The 18945-nt window shown below is 38.2% G+C and overlaps 1 protein-coding gene across 2 annotated transcripts in view; it reads right to left on the reverse strand.

Annotated features, from left to right (window-relative positions):
• Positions 1-1128: 1128 nt before the first annotated feature.
• The window catches only part of cpne7 (copine VII), a 46939-nt gene continuing 29122 nt past the window's right edge, over positions 1129-18945 (reverse strand). For both annotated transcript variants that reach the window (XM_032560306.1, XM_032560305.1), the window contains 5 exons: positions 15602-15656; positions 13048-13099; positions 12016-12149; positions 10750-10986; positions 1129-2721 (listed from right to left, as the gene is read on the reverse strand). In XM_032560306.1, coding sequence (XP_032416197.1) covers positions 2569-2721; positions 10750-10986; positions 12016-12149; positions 13048-13099; positions 15602-15656 — 631 coding nt within the window. In that variant the 3' untranslated portion in view covers positions 1129-2568. The remainder of the gene's footprint in view (positions 2722-10749; positions 10987-12015; positions 12150-13047; positions 13100-15601; positions 15657-18945) is intronic.

The raw sequence follows: 18945 nt of genomic DNA on the forward strand, positions 1-18945 counted from the left end.
GAAGTTCAGACAGCAGAAGCAGCTGTGTTTCAGTGAATTCAGAAAGAGTCAATAACACATGTGTGTCTGGGAAGTGCTGGCATGGCCTTAGAGGACAAATCAAAGACAGATAAATGGTTTGTTCTTGGGAAGGATATTTGTAGGATAGCACAGCTGAAAACATGTTTTGCAAGTTGTTCGGTGCAGCTATTGGCAGTGACAGCTTAATTGTTAACGTTGACCTATTTCTGGATACAATCTGAAGAATGTAACACTTTATTCAAACTTTAGCACTGTATCATTGTACGTTTTCTACATCACTCTTTTTCTGAAGAACCTTTTTAAAATAAGCCACATTATGTCAAACTATCTCAGAATAATTTAAATCTGGGCTTTTGCTAGACCAGTTCAAAATTTGAATTACATTTTTATTTACTGAGGTGAACCGTGTATGATACTAAGACTCTGAAACATGAAACAATAGTCTTGAAAAAATGACCTCATAAAAAAAGTGGGGCAAATACTTCTTCATAGCAATATACACACGCAAAAAAAAACAACAAAATAAAGCGAATAAAACCCAGCCTCTATCTCTTTGATAGTTTACTGTACTTCAATAGCAAAGGTAGCTTCAGTTTTCGGAGGCCACCATCCTGTCTGTTTCAGGTGAGTCCCTGCTCAAACACACCTGAATAAAAATCAGGACTGAGATTTTAACACCTTTTCAGTTGCCTCTTTTCTGAGCCATAGGTGACACTGACAGATACACTTTGGTCTGGTTGGTGTCACTAATGCACCTAAAGTTCATTTACCAGAAGATGGATAGGATGTATTAAATACCATAAGTTGCTTCTGCACTAAGAGTTTTTTTTTTTCATAGACTTTGTGTATTAGCTATAGCTTTAATGTCTTTTGAAAGTCACAATTTTTCATGCGAGACCCTGAACATTACGTTCAGCCCTTACTGGATAAGCACAGCTGAAGGTAAAATCTTTTTTCAAATGATGAGCTCAACAGAATAACACAATCAAGGTTGTCTATTTCTCGCTTTGGGTCAGAGTTAATTGGAAATTGAATTAATGGATTAAGAGAGCAAATTGCTCTAGGGAAGGACTCGTTTTATGGCAAGAAACACTAAAAGGAAATTGGTAACATTAATTTTCAGGAATTTATTATTCTGATGTAAATGAACTCAATATTAACATGTTACAGCATTAGCTGAGAATTGGCTTTTGTGCTTTGCTTTGATTCAAACTTCTCACAACTTGAATGTTTTATTAAACATCTTGTAGAATTACGTTGCATATAAAAGCAGCAAAAAAGGTAAATCGAGTGTCTCTGCAAAACAAAATATACAGCAGATACATAAAGGGTTACTACCTGTATGGTGGCTTGCTAAGGGATGACAACAATACAATGATTCACAGATAACCTGCCATGGCGCGTGATTTTAACTGCTTACTGTAGCCACTTCACAACAAACCAAAAACTGATTCACTATTGCAAAAAAAAAAAAAAAATCTATCTTGGTTGTATTTTTTATGTAAGCTTTCAGCTCACAATCTTAAAGGGAAAAATGCACATAAAGAGCCAAAGCTATAGTACATGCTGTAGATTTGTAAAGTTATATAGTTTCATAAGATGACACTTATAATCTACAAACATAAAAAAGTATCTGGTTGTTGGTTCCATATTATTTACAAAATAGCCTGATTCAAAAAAGTTCTATGAACTTTATGCAACTAAACAGGAATTTATCTTGTTTGCTTTTCTGTCTAGTGCTCAGAGATGACCTCGGTTAGGATTTGGTGCAATATAAATAGACACTAAACTCATCAGCAATGTTCGTCTTTTCATCTGTCACATGTTGTAAAGCAGGTTCTGATTTGTTGCCAGTGGCTGGTGCACATTCAAACAAAGCTTTTATTGATATATTACATCAAGAAGTACACTTAAATAGAAAAATGAGACATTTACAGTGCATATTGACGTTCGTTCCGGTGGTGGAAATTTAAATTATGATCTATGAGTTGTTAGAAATGTTGGAATTAAAAAATAAGGCCAATTCTTTGCTGCCAGACCCATCCTTAAACATACACATCTTTTGAGTCCAACAATAAACTGGAGCACTTCTTACAATTCTTTTATCTTGATTAAATATTGTCTGATTGCATTAGAACTAATTCAAGCAAGTGTGGAAAGGGAGAAACTTGGTGTGAAATTGATGTGAGGACAAAAAGGACAAAACAAGTCTGTCTGATCACTAATGATCGTTACGGTCTTGGCCTGCATGCATAAACATTATGATGAGAGAACTTCACTCCTTAGGTTTTGTGTTGCTAAAGAAAGCTGGATGGTCAGTTTGTACAGCCAGAGAGGCTGTCCAACCCACACAAAGCACATAAATATAACCCACAGTCTCTTGTATTTCAGTCTTCGTGTAAACATTTTGTTTAAAATAAATAAGTAACAACACATTAAGAAGGATTTCCTCTTCAGTTCTCAACTAGAGACATGCATCTTCTTCCCCTCTTCGTGTGCCAGACTGGTGCTGCTCTCCAAGTTGGGTTGCAGGTATGAAGCAGCCAGTTATTCTGTTGGGGTGGTGGCCACTGGGCTGAGGATAGGAGTCAGTAACTCCCTCATTGGACTCATGGGTGAAATGGCCTTATGGCTGAAATACTCAACCACTTGACCAGGTACTTCTGCAAGAACACACTTGGCCAAAGCTGCAGGAGAAGCCTGTAACGGAGAGTAGAGAACAGGTGAAGTTGTCAAAAGCTGTGAAGAATTGTTTAATCTATTTTCAAAGTATTTCAAGTAAAACTCTGGGTATGTGGGCAGTGACTGGAAGCAGAGCTATTTCTCTGCTTCAAGCTAATTGCAAAAGATAAGTCAGGGTTTGACATCATCGAAAGTGGGCAGTACTCTAGAATAAGCTTCTCATGCGTTGATCCCAAAAGCTAAAATCACATTAAGTGTTTGCAGTCCAGTGTTTTGTTTGAGTTAAATATCTATTTATCCTTTATTACACCAATATCATTCTGTAATAATTGGCTTAGAGTCTCTTGATTTTGTGTGCAAAGTAGGTTTCATTTTGCATGCATTTTTCAACATTATGGAAGATTGTTCATGTAAACAGCAAACTTAACCGTGAAAGAAAAATGACAAGTTAAAGCTCATAACAGCATTTGTCTTGAAATACACCGGGCCAGTGCTAGCTTCCGAAAAGGTTTGTAGCAAGTATAAACTTAATTGTGTAAGCATGAAGATAATACTTCTAAAATATGACACTATCCATATTCAAGTTTTGTAGCTGTGCTCTTTTAAATTGGGCAGTCAGCTTTGTTGTATTTTGTGGTAATGTGTTTTGTAGAATTATGGCTTAAAAATACCTTTAGTTAAAAATAATGTATTCCTAAGTAGGAGAGTGCTAAAAAGTTACTGGCAGGGTATATAACAGCAACTGTTTCAACAACAGGATAGGAAATGTTACAATGGAGGTGGAAATACCGAGAGTAGTTGAGTGGCTTTACAGCAGCTGACAGTAATATGCATGTGTGAAGTAAAAGGATTTTAATTGAGAGAGCATGTCAGCAGATCAGAGGCTGTTAGAGCATGCACAGTGTCACAGTCACGGCTTTTCTTTCTGCAGTTTAACTGTGAAGCATATTTTTCATGCGTTAGGTAAGAGTTAGAAAAAAGTTCACTGTGAAAAGGTAGAGCTAAAACATTTGACTAATTATATTCATGTCCTGAGAACACAAATACTCTCAATTACAGCTAAACCTAAAAGTATTCATACCTTGTAGATTTAAACATGTTTACATTTGTCAAGTAATTTTCAATATTGGCAACAGGTTAAACAAGTAATATTAAGATTTTGGAGGGGCCAGTTAGATGCCCAGCTTGAATCCAATAAAAACTGCACAGGGAGATAATTATGAGGCAAATGACTAGGAAGCTTTCCAAAGTGCAATGCTTGGTGCTCATTACCAAAGATGATCAAAATAACAGTGGAAGCATGCGAAGTTCACATCAGTATATACATGCCAAAAAGAAAAACGAAATCACACTGGTTTTTGAGGAAGCAATAAATAATTTTATACATGGCATTTTCTAAAACAAAAATCGAAATAAGAATTTTCTTTTTCAAAATTCCTACTCATTTTATATTATTTTGTCATTTTTTGAGAGGTAAAAGTTGTGTTAAATTGTCACAAACATACTTCTTAGTTTAAGAAAAACTTTTTACAAAAATGTAAATAAATCTGCTAGGAGTATGATTAATGTTGAGCTTAACTGTACAATATAGTAACTTCAATTTCTATGGTGACAGGAAGATTTATGAGTAGGACTAAACGAATTTAAAAAGCAGATGCCCAGATGGGGATATGTGAATTTAACTATCCTAGTGACAGGATTCATTTTAGCTTTAAATGCCTATGCTTCCATTCTTTAATTAAGACTGGGAAGTCTGGCAAGATAAAATTGGAGCATGTCTTACAAATAGATAATGTAAAGAACAAGAACAGTAGCTCAGTAGTTTAGTAAATATTGAGGGAGAAAAGGTATATTGGTAGGATTAAAATGTCTAGACAGTCACATGTAATTGCTCAATATCCAGGCTCCATTTTACCCATATTTTCTCTTGGCAAACAGCCTGGGTCAATCATTAGCAATCCTGCTGCACCTCAGAGTCGGGTCTGTTTCAGGTTACAGCAGCGAGCTCTTTCAGGCTATCTGTGTCTCTCTGGGCAGTCTTCCTTCTCCAGCATGGCACAAACAACTTGCTTCTGCATCCCTTTTCCACATACAGTGCATTAATCAATTCATTACTATAATATTGCTGCTTTTTTAGCACATCTTAGATTTCTTAATGATTTTTGACGTTAAATAAATTTTGTTTGATAACTAAATTATCTTTTTGGTGTCCTCCTATCTCTACTATCAAACTGAACGAAATGGTAACACAAAGTAAATAAATTAGCTTTAGAGCATTTTCTATAAATTCTTCTCATATCTAACACCTGGAGAGATAAATTCATGGCTGTAAACATAAAGGATTCATCAGGTGTAATATTCTAATGAGCACTAAGAACCAGCAATGGAGACAAATCTTAAAAGCTAAAGTGGCTCCATAGCAGCTTATTTTAAAAAGATGAAATGAACATCAAAATGTGGCAGGAAAAACAAGGTAATATAAGGAAAAGCTGCAACATTATCTAAATTAGAAGACTTCATAATATAAAGGCAAAAGGCTCACAAACAAATTTTCTACTTGCATTCTCTACCATGAGAATCCCATAAACAATAATTTCCCATAAACATTCCTATAAACAATAATCTCAACAGTGCAAGTCATTTCAATTCAGGGCCAAAATTTCCAGGTTCCTGTTGTCACATTATGTCAGCCATACACACACTCAAGCCTTTGACAGGGCACATTATCACAATATTGTGTGAGCAACAAGGCAAATAGTTAGAAGCATTTCCATAAAGGGAAGCAAACATGAGCGTGGGAGGATTTGCACATACTTAGGTAAGTATCTGCAGTTGACGTGGAGAATATATACAATACATTTCTACCAGAACTCCAATCCAAAAAAAAGCTATATATTCCTTAAAGACTGTTTTAATATATTATATATAAAGATGCAAAGTCTTGTTTTTCCCGCAGTTGTTTTAGTAATATCTTTTTGTAATTAATTGAAGGCACACCACACAGCTACTGTGTCATTTCCACAGCATGGAAATGACACAATTAATCAGCTAAGAGACAAGGAAGGGACTGATAGGGACTTGAGTACAGTTCCCAGATGTTTCAAGGCACCACACTTATCTGTTCAAACAATTAAATGAAAACATAATGCATAAGACCTTGCAGGACTTCTAGATCCAGTAGGTGATGGCTAACCAACCAGATAATGGAGTTGCAGAAAAGAGAGCAGCAGTGATAGGCAAAGTGATCCCAAAGAATAGCAAAATTAAGAAGAAGAATTAACATGAGAAAATTGAGCAATAGAGAGGGGTAAAAGTGTAAAGGGAGAAGGTTTGGAGAGCCAAGGCTTCAGTGGAACCACTGGTGCTCTGTGGCCCCCAAACAGAGGAAGTGGCTGCAGCAGATTCTCAAAACAACCTCTGTTAAATCATGCTCCCTCTCCACACACACACAGAATAATGCTCACCATTGATCTTCAAATAATTCCAGACCACAGTTAAGAGTTGTTGCTGTATTTTAACGTGTATGGAAGTAAATATGTGAATTTATTAGTTTAATTATTTAATTTATTATCAGAATTTGAATAAAAAATGCCTCTGAAATTTGAATGTTGTATATTAGCGTTTACTTTTTCAGTGTTAAAATAAATTCAGAATTAATTTTAACCTAAAAAAATTCAGTGTCATTATTTGTACATGGTTGCAATTTTCATTTATTAAAAAAATTCACATTCCTATTTCAAAGTGATCAAATTTTGAACATACATATTTTTCAGTGGTAGAGAAAGTGGCAAAGGAAAGGGGGGAAGATTACACAAGGAGAAATAACCAAATACAAACACAAAGGAGTAAGTAGACTAAAGGAACCTAATTAGAACAAAGGAAAATAACTAGAAACAAGAAATAAACGTAATTAGAAACACCAATGAAGAATGTGGAAAACAAGGTAAATGAAATGGAAACAACTAAGGAACACCAAAAGAATCTGAGGAGGACAGCGGCGGAACAGCAGGCTTGGTGGACGCTGGCGACAGAGCAGAAACCTAGGAGGATGCCGGCAGCAGAGTAGAAACCTTGGTGGACGCTGGCGGCAGAACGGAAACCTTGGGGATGCTGGGGATGTGTCCAATCCTGGCTGACCTCCTAAGCCTTGTCGCAGGTCCTGTTGACCTTCCAGCCAACCTCCTGAGCCTCGCCAGGAGGTCGATGGGACCTGTGACAAGGGCAGCGGAGCAAGTACCTGCCCGCAGCAGAGCAGGAACCAGGAGGGTAATAGGACCCGCAACAACGGCCTGGAGGTCGGCCCGGAGACCAACAGGACTCGCTATGAAGCCCTGGAGGTCCGAAAGGAGACCAACGGGACTTGCTACGAAGTCCTGGAAGTCAGCCCAGAGACCAACAAGACTCGCTACAAAGGCCTGAAAGTAGGTCCGGAGACCAACGGTACTCACGACTAAGCCTTGGAGGTAGGCCCGGAGACCAACGGGACTTGCTACGAAGCCCTGGGGCAGGCCGGGAGACTGACACGACTCGCTACAAAGCCCTGGAGGTCAGCCCGGAGACCAACGGGACTTGCTACGAAGCCCTGGAGGTCAGCCCGGGAGACTGACACGACTCTCTACAAAGCCCTGGAGGTCTGCCAGGAGACCAACGGGACTTGCTACGAAGCCCTGGAAGTCAGCCCGGATACAAACAAGACTCACTACAAATGCCAGAAGGTCAGCCCGGAGACCAACAGGACTTGCTACAAAGCCATGGAGGCCAGCACAGAGACCAACAGGACTCGCTACAAAGCCATGGAGGCCAGCCCGGAGACCAACGGGACTCGCTACAAAGTCCTGGGGCAGGCCGGGAGACTGACACGACTCGTTACAAAGCCCTGGAGGTCAGCCCGGAGACCAACGGGACTTGCTACGAAGCCCTGGAGGCAGCCCGGGAGACCGACAGGACTCAATACGAAGCCCTGGAGGTCTGCCAGGAGACCAACGGGACTTGCTATGAAGTCCTGGAAGTCAGCCCGGATACAAACAAGACTCGCTACAAAGGCCTGAAGGTAGGCCCGGAGACCAACAGGACTCGCTACAAAGCCATGGAGGCCAGCACGGAGACCAACAGGACTCGCTACAAAGCCCTGGATGCAGGCCGGGCGACCGACAGGACTCAATACAAAGCCCTGGAGGTCCGCCAGGGGACCAACATGACTTGCTACGAAGCCCTGGAAGTCAGCATGGAGACCACCGATAATCAAACATGAAGCTTGGAGCCCTCATGACAATTCTTTGTTTAGAAGTACCATCTTTCAATCCAGCACCTGAGAGTGCCTGTTAGGTACATTTTCAGAAGCATATTGGAGATGCCTCTGATCACTCTTCTGAATAAAGTCGGCTGATTCTGTGGCTGGTCTGAAAGCACCTGTTCTATTCTGTCCCTCAGCTGTTCCAATTCAAAATGCAGGTTATTGTTTTCCTGCTCAAAGATGGTGTTCTCCTTCTCCAGAGAGCTCTTCATTTGCTCCATGGTGGCATTTATCAGCTCCAAGGTCTTGTTTTTATGCTGCAAGTACTTTATTCTCTGCTCCAGGGCGGTATTTTTTTGCTCCAGAGCGGTGTTTTTCTCTTCCAGAGCGTTCTTTTCTTCCTCCAGAGCAGTCTTTTCTTCCTCCAGAGCGGTTTTTTCTTCCTCCAGAGCGGTCTTTTCTTCCTCCAAAGCAGTCTTTTCTTCCTCCAGGGCAGCGTTTTTCTGCTCCAGGGCAGTGCATTTCACCTCCAGAGCAGTGATAGTTAGCATCAGGGAGGTTTTTTCCTGCTCATGTTGCCTTCTTCTTAAATTGAGGTTCTGATGCAGGTCTCTGTTATCGAGCTCATAACCAAAGTTTTGCCCTTCCAAACGCCTTGCTCTTTGCTCCAGGTAGGTACTTACCCGCAATGTACGAGTCAATCTCACCCTCTGAGAGGTGTTTTCCTGGTCTAACGTGGAAATTCTCTCCCTCTGAGAGGTGTTTTCCTGTTCTAATGTGGAAATTCTCTGCTCCAGGGTACTGATTTGAGTGGTATATTTCTGCTCCATGGCAGTCTTTTCTTTTTCCAGGACCGTATTATTCTGCTTGAAGAAGGTGTTTTCCTCCTCCAAGATGGTATTTACCTGTTTTAATATGATGTTTTCCTGATGTAGGGTATTTTTTTCCTTCTCCAGGGCAGTGTTTTTCTGCTCCAGGATGCTTTTTTCCTCTTCCAAGACGGTGTTTTTTTGCCCCAGTGCAGTGTTTTCCTGCTTCAATGCGGTGTTATCGTCCTGTAAAGTTTTGTTTACATCAATCAGCGTTTTTAATTCCCTGTCTTTTGCAAGTGCCGCTTTTTCTGTGTCTATAACTTTATTCTTCAGCTCCTCGTTTGCTTTGATGAGTGACTGTCTCTCAATGGACATCATGTTAACTTCTTCCAACATGCCATTTAGCTTCTCTGTCTCTCTAGCCAAGATCTGCTGTATTTCTTCATTCCCAGAATCAGAAGATGAAGCCTTATTGCGCTGACTCACTTTTGATCCTTTTTGTCTGAATAAATTCAAAATCTGCCCCATGTTTTCCTTTGTTTGTGAGAAATTCCTTTTAATCTTGAAAAACTTTCCTTTTCAATCTCTTGTTGGGACACAATCCTTCTTCTTGCTCTCTCTCTATTCTGCAATGCTTATGACTGCAGAATTCAAGTGTGCAGCTTTTTGTGACTAGCTCTTTGTGACATCATTATGCGTGATGTCACAAGTTGACGACACTATCTCAGCAGAACAATTAGAAAACTGCTGAAGTTTGGAAGATAAGAACAACTGTGGCGAGCGTCGGTTGAGTTTACCCGGAGAGCGGGAGTTAGCTCAGACCTTTTTTGGTCAAAAGCAGCACAACAAAACTTAATACGCCATTATTAAATGGACCCGGGTCGACCCGGGTCCAGCGGTGCAGTGCAAAAGGGGCTTAGTGTCCGTCTCTAGGCAACCGTGACATCATCATTGGTCCGAAGCGTTCTGGGGTCCTTACTAGCTCCCGCCAAAATTTAGCTGACCTTAACAAATCTTGTGTTTGAGTTTCGTAATTATTGTTACACTAAATGTTTATATGTGTGTGATAGGCGTTACTGTCGGACATACAGAAATACGGAGCAAATCGCGTCCCGTATACGGGAAAAGGATGGCAATCCTACTGTGCTCTTCTCCCATTAAAATTGTAGAAACTATATCAAACACAAGTAAATCCACAGTTTGGTAGGTAACTGGTATTTTGGATGATGTTGTAATGACAATAAATGTCTTAATTCATAAATGACGTCACCTGAGCAATACTACGGAGCCCCCTAGGGGACATAGGGAATTTTTTTTCTTTTGCGTTACCTCGCAATATTTTTGCGTTCCCTCGCAAACCTTTTGCGTTACCTCGCAAAACTTTTGCGTTACCTCGCAATACTGTACTGGTCAGTTATGCAGCATAATTGAATACTGCAAGCCTTTCTTACGGTGGGCGCCGTACTTTCTGCTTTAATATAAGGTTATGTGAGGTATTTCCATGAATGTTAGTATCTTTTTGTGAAATATCTGAAGTTTTATATCTTTCTTTAGGATAGAAAGGCGCCACAAACCTACGATATAAACAGAAACTTTCCGTAAGTAGGAAAGAAATAAAAATACATCCTAATTTGGACTATTTCTGACTTATTATCGCGGGTAATAAATCATCTGACAGTTTTGATTGTGTCTCTGTTGTGTTCTAGTCTGAATGGTTTAAGACCACTGGAGTCCTAAGAACAGCTAAGATACTGCACAGAACCATCAAGTTCCTGCGGCAAAACTCCTTTGCTCAAAACTTGTAATCCACAAAGCATATTGCGTTTGTTGTGTTGTGAAGCTGGTCTTCCTGGTTACTCTTTTTAAGTTTTGATGACATCACACGGAAAAAAAAAAAGTTCAGATGTGCAAAATCCTCTGTGGCTCAACAGTCAGATGTCTAACAGTTTGAAAGTAAACAAATAAAGACAAAACAAACGACAGATGGAGAGACACACTGACCGTTTTGAAGTCTCGGAAAGGGACGAATTGCACAATGTCCCTGAGGACAGGCTCGCCCTTCGGTGACCGCAGGACGCCATCGTCTCCATCCAGGATCTGCATATCTGTGAAATCTGCATTGCCCACTCCGACAATGATGATGGAGAGAGGCTGGTAGGACGCTCGGACAATGGCTTCACGTGTGTCCGCCATGTCTGTGACCACGCCATCTGTGAGGATGAGCAGGATGTGGTATCTCTGCAAGAAATTATAAAAGAAAATTATTTAATGTCAAAATTAGCTCTATTGATCTTACCACCATTTGTTCTTGAACAAGGACACTTCCCGGCATGTGAGGGAGGACTTTCTAGTTTTCTTGAGGGATTATGTAGATTTGACACAACCAAATGTGGCCCTGAACTAGAAAGCACTCTACTATTAATCAGTGCATAAAAACATTGTAGATTAACTAAAACAAATGGTTATAAGCTCTTTTCCTGAATAGTTCAAACTGAAATTTTCTGTCTCTCTGCTTCACAAAAATATATCCCAGATGAGTAAGCTCTGGATAATGGAAAATTTGTGATTTATTTTTCCCCATCACAATAACAAAGTTATATTTAAAAAGTTGTATCTGACTCTGCTGCTTTAGCAGAGAATCAATTTAACTGTAATCATATAGATTAAAGTCCAAGCAGTTATGTATTTTTCTTTGGACATTAACCTTTAATGACATTTCCCTATATAAAGTGATACTTAATCCTACCTTTTTTGTCAGGATTTACACTTTTTGGTTTGTATTTTGGGACTTATTTTTGATCCACTTTGCTGCCTTACTTAAAAAAGAAACTTTGCTGATGCACTTATTGCGAATCAAGTTTGTGTGAAATCAATTTCAAGGTGCAAATATTTTTGCGTAGCATTACAAATAACACTATGATCACTTCATGCGTACTCTACTTTAATTAAAACTAGAGTAAGACTTTGCTCTTTGGCATCCCAAATGAGCTTATCTGTTTTGAATAAAAATGACAGAAGATTTAAAGAATCTCAAAATAAATACTCAAACAACTCTATTAGCATCAATGAGGTGCACTTCATAAACTACTAATCTAACACAGAAAAATCTGAATTATAATATCATATTCATGATAAACTCTTTCGTTTTTTTTGCCATTTAGAAGTGTTACAATAACACTGAGAACCAGAAGCTGCTGATTTTTGAATCTCGGTGAGAGGAATAAAAACAAAACCTGCTAAATCCATGTATATCACTGAGCTACTCACTGAAGCATCTTTAATGTTGCCATCGCCTGCTGCCACCTTGGCTATCCTGTTGATGATTGGAGCAACATTAGTTGGCCCATATAATTGGATCTTAGGAAGGCAGTTCTGGTATGCCTCGACGACTCCCTGGATCCCTAATCAAACAGAGGAGAAACCAAAAGAGAAGAAACAGCAATATATTAACTTACATTATTTATACAGCATATGTTGTTCAGTTCACATTAAGTCAGTGACCTTTAACAGTATTTAAATTACCTTGAATTTTGTCTCATTTTGCCATGTTGTTATAATTGACTTTTTAATGTAATTCATTAGGATTTCATGTGTTCAACCAAGATAAGTAGTGGATAAAAGCTAGTGGTTGGGGAGAAGGTTAACCACTGAGTGAATGCTTTGCAGAAGCGCATTTCAATGGATTACAACTGTAAATATTTTGGGGCATGTATTTACCAGCTTCATTCATTTAAAGCCTAATACATTAGTTTAGAATAAAAAACAAAAAGATCAAACTCAGTCAGATTAGATGCAGCTCTTCTGTGAAAAATGAGGTCGTCACAGAACAACTGAGATTAAAATACGAACAGGTATATTCTCCATACCAATTAAATGTTTTTAAGGGCTATTTGTTGCACTGAGTCTTATCCAGTATTATCAGAATAAAAGTGAAATATGACTGTATAACACACTCCTCAGATTGCTGCTTTTAAAAATATGTAAAAACCATCTATTGTTTGCCTCCCATTTCACAATTATGCACTAATTTACATCAATATATCACATAAAATCCCAATGCAATACTCTAAGCTTTAGGACTGTAATGTGACAAAACGTGGAAAAGTTCAATGAACATGAATATTGCTGAGCCTAATGATTTTTGATTATAAAATGTTTACTAAATTATACAAATCTGGAAAGAGGACTACTCATTTATCTAATAAATCATAGAGGACATCTCTCAACTATTTACGGATATTTGCTTGCACCTTTAAAAGCATCCTGTTCTCTGGGATCGGCATGTGGAGAACTCCTTACCTTCACATTCATCATCCTCTGGGTTGAAATTAATCGCAAAATCATGGGAAACCTGTAAACAGAGAAAGGAAATGATCAATCCTAAACTGAGGAAAAATTATGCAAGTAAGTTGAATGTACTGTATTTCCTACTTTAAAAGCTTTCTTATTGCAATAACATCATCATTTTAGTAGGAAAGGCTTCCTGAAGGGAAATGTCTGTCTGTTCTTGAAAAAGTAAAGGTCAGTCTTTTATTGAATGGGCTTTGTTCAAATATCTTTCAACTTATATTAATTTAATTGATAACACATTGAAAGAACATATTTGATCATTACAAGTTAAACAGAGAAAGAAAAAGTGCTTCTCTTATTTCAGTATTATTGATTTGGCATGTGTTTAAAGAAACACAAAGGATGTGAAACATGTTTGTCTTAAAAGGTTTAGGATGTGTAAACTGTTCTACCACTTTGTCAGGTTTGAGTTTCATGTATTTTATTTGATTACAGTGAAGGAATTTTAGCATTTTTTTTTTCAATTATTTGGTCTATTCTTGTCATCCAAACTTCATTTGGATTCTGTTTATCACTTAGTGTTTTAACTGGCAACCCTCCTACTGTGTTGCTTCCACTGACTAGAAACAGTCTTTTCTGGAAGCCCTGACTGTCTGCCAGACCACTGACAATTGATTCCTGTCCAGCTGGCTCCTATTTAGAGGCTTTTAAAAAGGACTTCAGAAAAGAAATAACTGTGAAGAAATTTAACATGAATGACAACTTGGCTTATGTGAAGGAAGCAGATTTAGTTTTTATCTGTCTTAACTGCATATTTTGCATCTGACCTTCTTAGATGAAAGCAGAAAACACAGCAACTAGCAGTGCAATCACTCTTGTCTTTGCCTTATATAGATATATTGTCCTCATAATTAATCAAATGAAGATTATACTGTACTTTCTTGTTTTGTGTAGTCTGTTTTTTCTCTGGTCCCCTAAATACACCATATGCAAAAAAAAAAAAAAAAAGAAAAACACTCAAAGAAAAGTACAGTCACATCACAGCACAGTTTTAACTGCTTGTATTCCCACTTCAACCAGGGCACATAAAGCACCTGCCGTGTTTGTGTTGCCATAGTCACCAAATGATTTACATAAGTACATACACAACAGTTTGCAATCAGCAGATGGATCTAACAGCAGTCATAAAAATGTTAAAATCACTAATGTGCATTCAGTACTATCTACTGGTTATCAGTGTGAAACATAAAGCAGTGAAATGCACCAGACAATATATATGTTATTTTTTAATAACATGCAGTCATAATTGTTGGGTTGAAGTCTGCTAGGATCCCTGAAGGAAAAAATATCCTGACTTGACAGCAACTTTACACAAAGGCTGCAAAGGTTACTTTTTCAAAGTAGAGGATTCTGACAACACACTGTTAACTGTTGCACTTTTTAGAGGAGCACGGAAATACATAAAAGTAGCTGCATCACAGTCAGAACATTGGTATTACTGAGGGTGATGTTTTAAGACTTCAATCAGTAATGACCATTAGAAAGGTTTCTCCAACAGTGAGAGATAAACTCTGGTTTACAGGTTTGAAAAAGGAATGCAACTCCTCTCCTGCCACTGATATATCCATAAGAAATATAATCTGCTGGTCCTAATGTTGTGGAACAGAGTCTCCCCTCAGAGCTGTCTTCCAGCACATGTGGCTGCGGCACACATAAACCATAATTACGAACGTCAGAGCAGCTTGAGCCCATATCCATCAAACCTGCACATCTAATGCAAAAGAGCTCCTAGCTTCTAAGTTCAGAGAGCAGTTCATGATTAGTATAATGACTTAATTAACATTCAACGGCAACAGCAACCTCAATGTGTCAACAGCACACGGTCTGACAAATTTGACGCCGAAAAGGCGAGGACTGTCATGGTAAATTCAGAAACTCAGTTTGCATTTGCTCTCCTACAAATTCTGTACGATTGAAATGATAATTATTAGTGCAACACACCGGATTACAATATTACATTAAACATAGGCCAGTCTTGTTTGATATGTTATCTGAGTGTTTCATCTGTAAGTGGGCGTGGGTGTGTGTGTGTGTGGGGGGGGGGGGCGTGCACACATGCACAGTTATTCCTCAAAGTTTAGCTTTCTCCCCGGGGTGCTAACTGGAGTAGCAAACAGCTTTCAGTTCTTAAAGGGCAATTTTCTTAAACATACGCTCTCACACTTGTGAATTCTCATGTAAATTTTGCATCAACAAGCTACGACTTCAGTTCTTGATGAACAGGATATTTTCCCAGAACGGCTTGATATTTTAAGACAAGGGTCTCATGAATAAAACTACACTCAGTAATTAGTTTTAAATGTTAAAGTTTAACAGAATGACAAGGTGTTTCGCAAAGTAGGTCATGGAAATCACCTTGGTGAACATTCAGTCTCAGGGTGAAGGAAATTACCAAACCTCAAAGTGAGTACCAAACAGTCATACATTATGCACCATTCATGTTGAGGAAGGTAGGGCTAAAATAGATGGTTAAAAAAACAAGTTTATGACCAGACTTACTCACCTCATAATTTGGAGGAATTCTGGCACCAAAACCCAAAGCTGAAAACCGCTTGTCACTAAACACAAAAAGCAAAATCTTTAATTAATTAGAGCTCAAATTACAATTACTTTGCAGTTTTGACAAAAATGAGTGAAAAAATATTGTGGCCATCTGTTCACATTTCCAAGGACACACCCCACGCTTGTTTGCATTTCATAACACAATAAAAGCCTGAATAACAGTTTGGAATCGGTCCCGTGGTCCCGGCAGCCAGCGTTTGCACCTGTTCAAAGAGCTTCTCTCGCTCTTTCATCTCTTCATATTCCATTGTACCATTTGCATGAGTTGATATAACTGCGAGAGACTGCTGTGCTGGAGGGAGCCCCCCAGTCAAAGGCCAGGGAACACAATTGTGAATAAATAACAATACAAATTCAATGTCTGGGTTGACTCCCTCATTGCAAGATAGTGAATATATTTCCAGTCTATGGAATTGCGTGGCTTAAATTTGAAGATTAAAATATGTCTATTGTCTGTTTACTGCTTTCTGATACAGTACCAGAATAAAAGAACCACTAGAGTACTTCCACATATACTGCATGTAGAGGGAGAATAACAAGCAACTATTGACACTGTTCTCTCCTATCTGTTGACAGCGTGTATTTAAACTCTCTCAAAAGTCACCCACATGACGGTTTAATAACACACAGCACCATGCAAATATTACTCATCCTTGTTATTATGACACCATTTAAATTATAGAATTTAGCACAAAAAAACTTCCTTTCTGAACAATTAAAGTAAATAGTTTTATATATTTTTAAAATAATTTTCTGGCTTTGTTCTGTGCGCCTGTTTTGCAATTTTGATTCCTCATCTATTCCATTGTTTTGATAGGTGTTCATGAGTCAGGATAAAATTAGAGTACAGCATCATCCTAAAATGATGCTTTTACCGTACTACATCCTTTTAGTATGTAGTAAAAATTAAAAATGTGTCCTACAATTTTAATTGTACTTGCAAATAACATGTAATTTCTAAAGTAGCCTTTCAGCACAAAGACTCCATACATATTAATGGCACCATGAAACAAATATAAAATCATACTCTGAAGACACAGCAACACATAATATGTTGTTCTGTTTTTTTTTTTTTTGCTTGTTTTATGACTTTTACTTCAGAGTCATCATGTAAAAAAAAGATGCAAGATGTGATTGATGAAATAAATCAAACATAGAACACTTCTTGGAGAAATATGCCAGGATGGCAGCAAACATTTTTTAATCTAAAATCTGTATATTATTTTGCTTTTGATATTCCCCCCTAAAAAGTGTGAGTTATCTATGGAGCATGAATGCATTGAATGACCAAACTGACTGATGAGATGCCCTTGAGCTTACACCAGAGTGCATATCATCTGTGCTAGATCTTGATTTTATTGGTTTTCTTTGCATAAAAGACTTTAAAAATGTAATGAAAAAGCAAATCATGTTTTGAAGACCTTTTCTTTCATTTCTCCAATATTGAATTTTCCTGCTTTGTTTTTAACACAGCTTCAAACCCAGTGAATACAATAAGTCAGTACTGGGTTTCTTTTCAGTCATGCTGTAAAAATGTTCTCTTCGTATCCCATGTTCTCAGGCTCAAACACTAAAAATCTCTTTATAGAGTGCCTTTGTTAATTAAATAACCCTGTCTGTCAGAAAACACACGACTTAGTCAATTTAGAACCTCCGAATGTGAAGTCAACTTAGCAAAGAAAATTAATGATGTGTGAAATGGATACTGGTAGGAACAAAGAAGGACTATAAAATTATCTCAATGAAATTTTTCTATAGGCATTTCTTATTGCTGTTCAGATGTTTGACCTGATGAAGATCAAGGTAGCATATAAATGCAGTGAAGGTCGAGTGTGCAGGTTTCTCTCTATCCATATCACAAGCTTTTGTCGTCCTTTATATTTGTGTGACAAAAAATCCTTCATTCAGGAACAAAAGAGGATAAAGAACTAAATTTATCTGTGATCCAGTCAAATTAGAATGTAAGATGGACAGATTGAACTTTACAAAACAGAGCTGTATTTTCTCATATAAACTGAAATTTAGAAACAGTTGAATCAGAGAGAAGACGGGGTTGTAAGGAGGGGTGAGGAAGTTGTTCTGTAGGGCTACACAAAGTATTGAAAACTGCAAAATTAGTGCATGCAATGTTAACATCGCATCTATTGGCTATTCATGTTTTGTAAGCTAATAATATATTCAGCCTGCTGGATGGAGCTTCACAAACCCGTTACACTTGATAGCACTCCAAATGCAAAAGGTCACAGAAAGTTATGGAAGTGTTGTAATGACAGAGAAAATTGAGAAAAAGGTGGGTTTATTGCAAATGACATCATCAGTGCAAAATGCAACAATAACAAAGAAAAACAGTTTATTTTTTAATAAGGCGCTGCCTTAATGGTCAGGGAAAGAAGATGTGTATGACTGAGGTAAAGATGATTAGATGAGAGAGAAGTATTTTGCAACTGAAACTTAGTGTGAAACTCCAGACTCTATTTAAATGATTTAAAAGTTTTTACTTTGAGAATGTCAGCACATCCAGCACATCAAGTCGCTGAATTCTCTTCATCACCATGTCATTCAGCTTTCCAGTGCCTGGTAACAAGCCATTCATTTGATTCAGGTGTGTTGGAGCATGAATGCATCTAAAAGTTGTAGGATAGTAGCTCTCAAGGAGTGGATTTGGAGCTTGTCCATGGTTATACCCCACCTCTCACCTGATGACCATCAGGATCAATTCCCAGACCCCATGCATTGCTGCACAGACATAAGCAGCAATAGATAGATGTTGGATGGTTTTGATTTACAATAAACCCAGAAAACTAAGTTAAAATCCTTCAAATTACTGAAATAAAACTAAATTTGACACTTTCAGATAAAGAACAGAGCTGTCGCATCTTGTTTTCCATCGCATCTGTGACAGTTTGCCTACAGACAGCTTTTCTAATGGTCGCTTCTTTTATCTAGGCATTGACTTCATTTCATGCCCCTTTTGACAAAATAACTCTCCACATTCTCCAGTTCAGAGAGATAACAAATACCATCACACGCTCTGAAGAATCATAGTTTGGGGCACCAACACTGGAGAAGATATCTTTAACTCAGTTAGAGCAGCTGAAGTACCTGAATAAAATTTACCGTGTAAGCAGTGTAATTTACCGTGATTAGTTGTTGTTTTTTCTGGATTGTGATTGCTATTGGAGTGGCTAATATTGCTTTGAGGCAACTTTTCAGATATTACAAGCATTTAATTAGCTGTGATGGATGCTGGCTTGCATAAACATTGGCAAAGAGATGACTTGCAGA

Source organism: Xiphophorus hellerii, chromosome 4, assembly GCF_003331165.1.
Source record: "Xiphophorus hellerii strain 12219 chromosome 4, Xiphophorus_hellerii-4.1, whole genome shotgun sequence".
Classification (NCBI taxonomy): domain Eukaryota; kingdom Metazoa; phylum Chordata; class Actinopteri; order Cyprinodontiformes; family Poeciliidae; genus Xiphophorus; species Xiphophorus hellerii.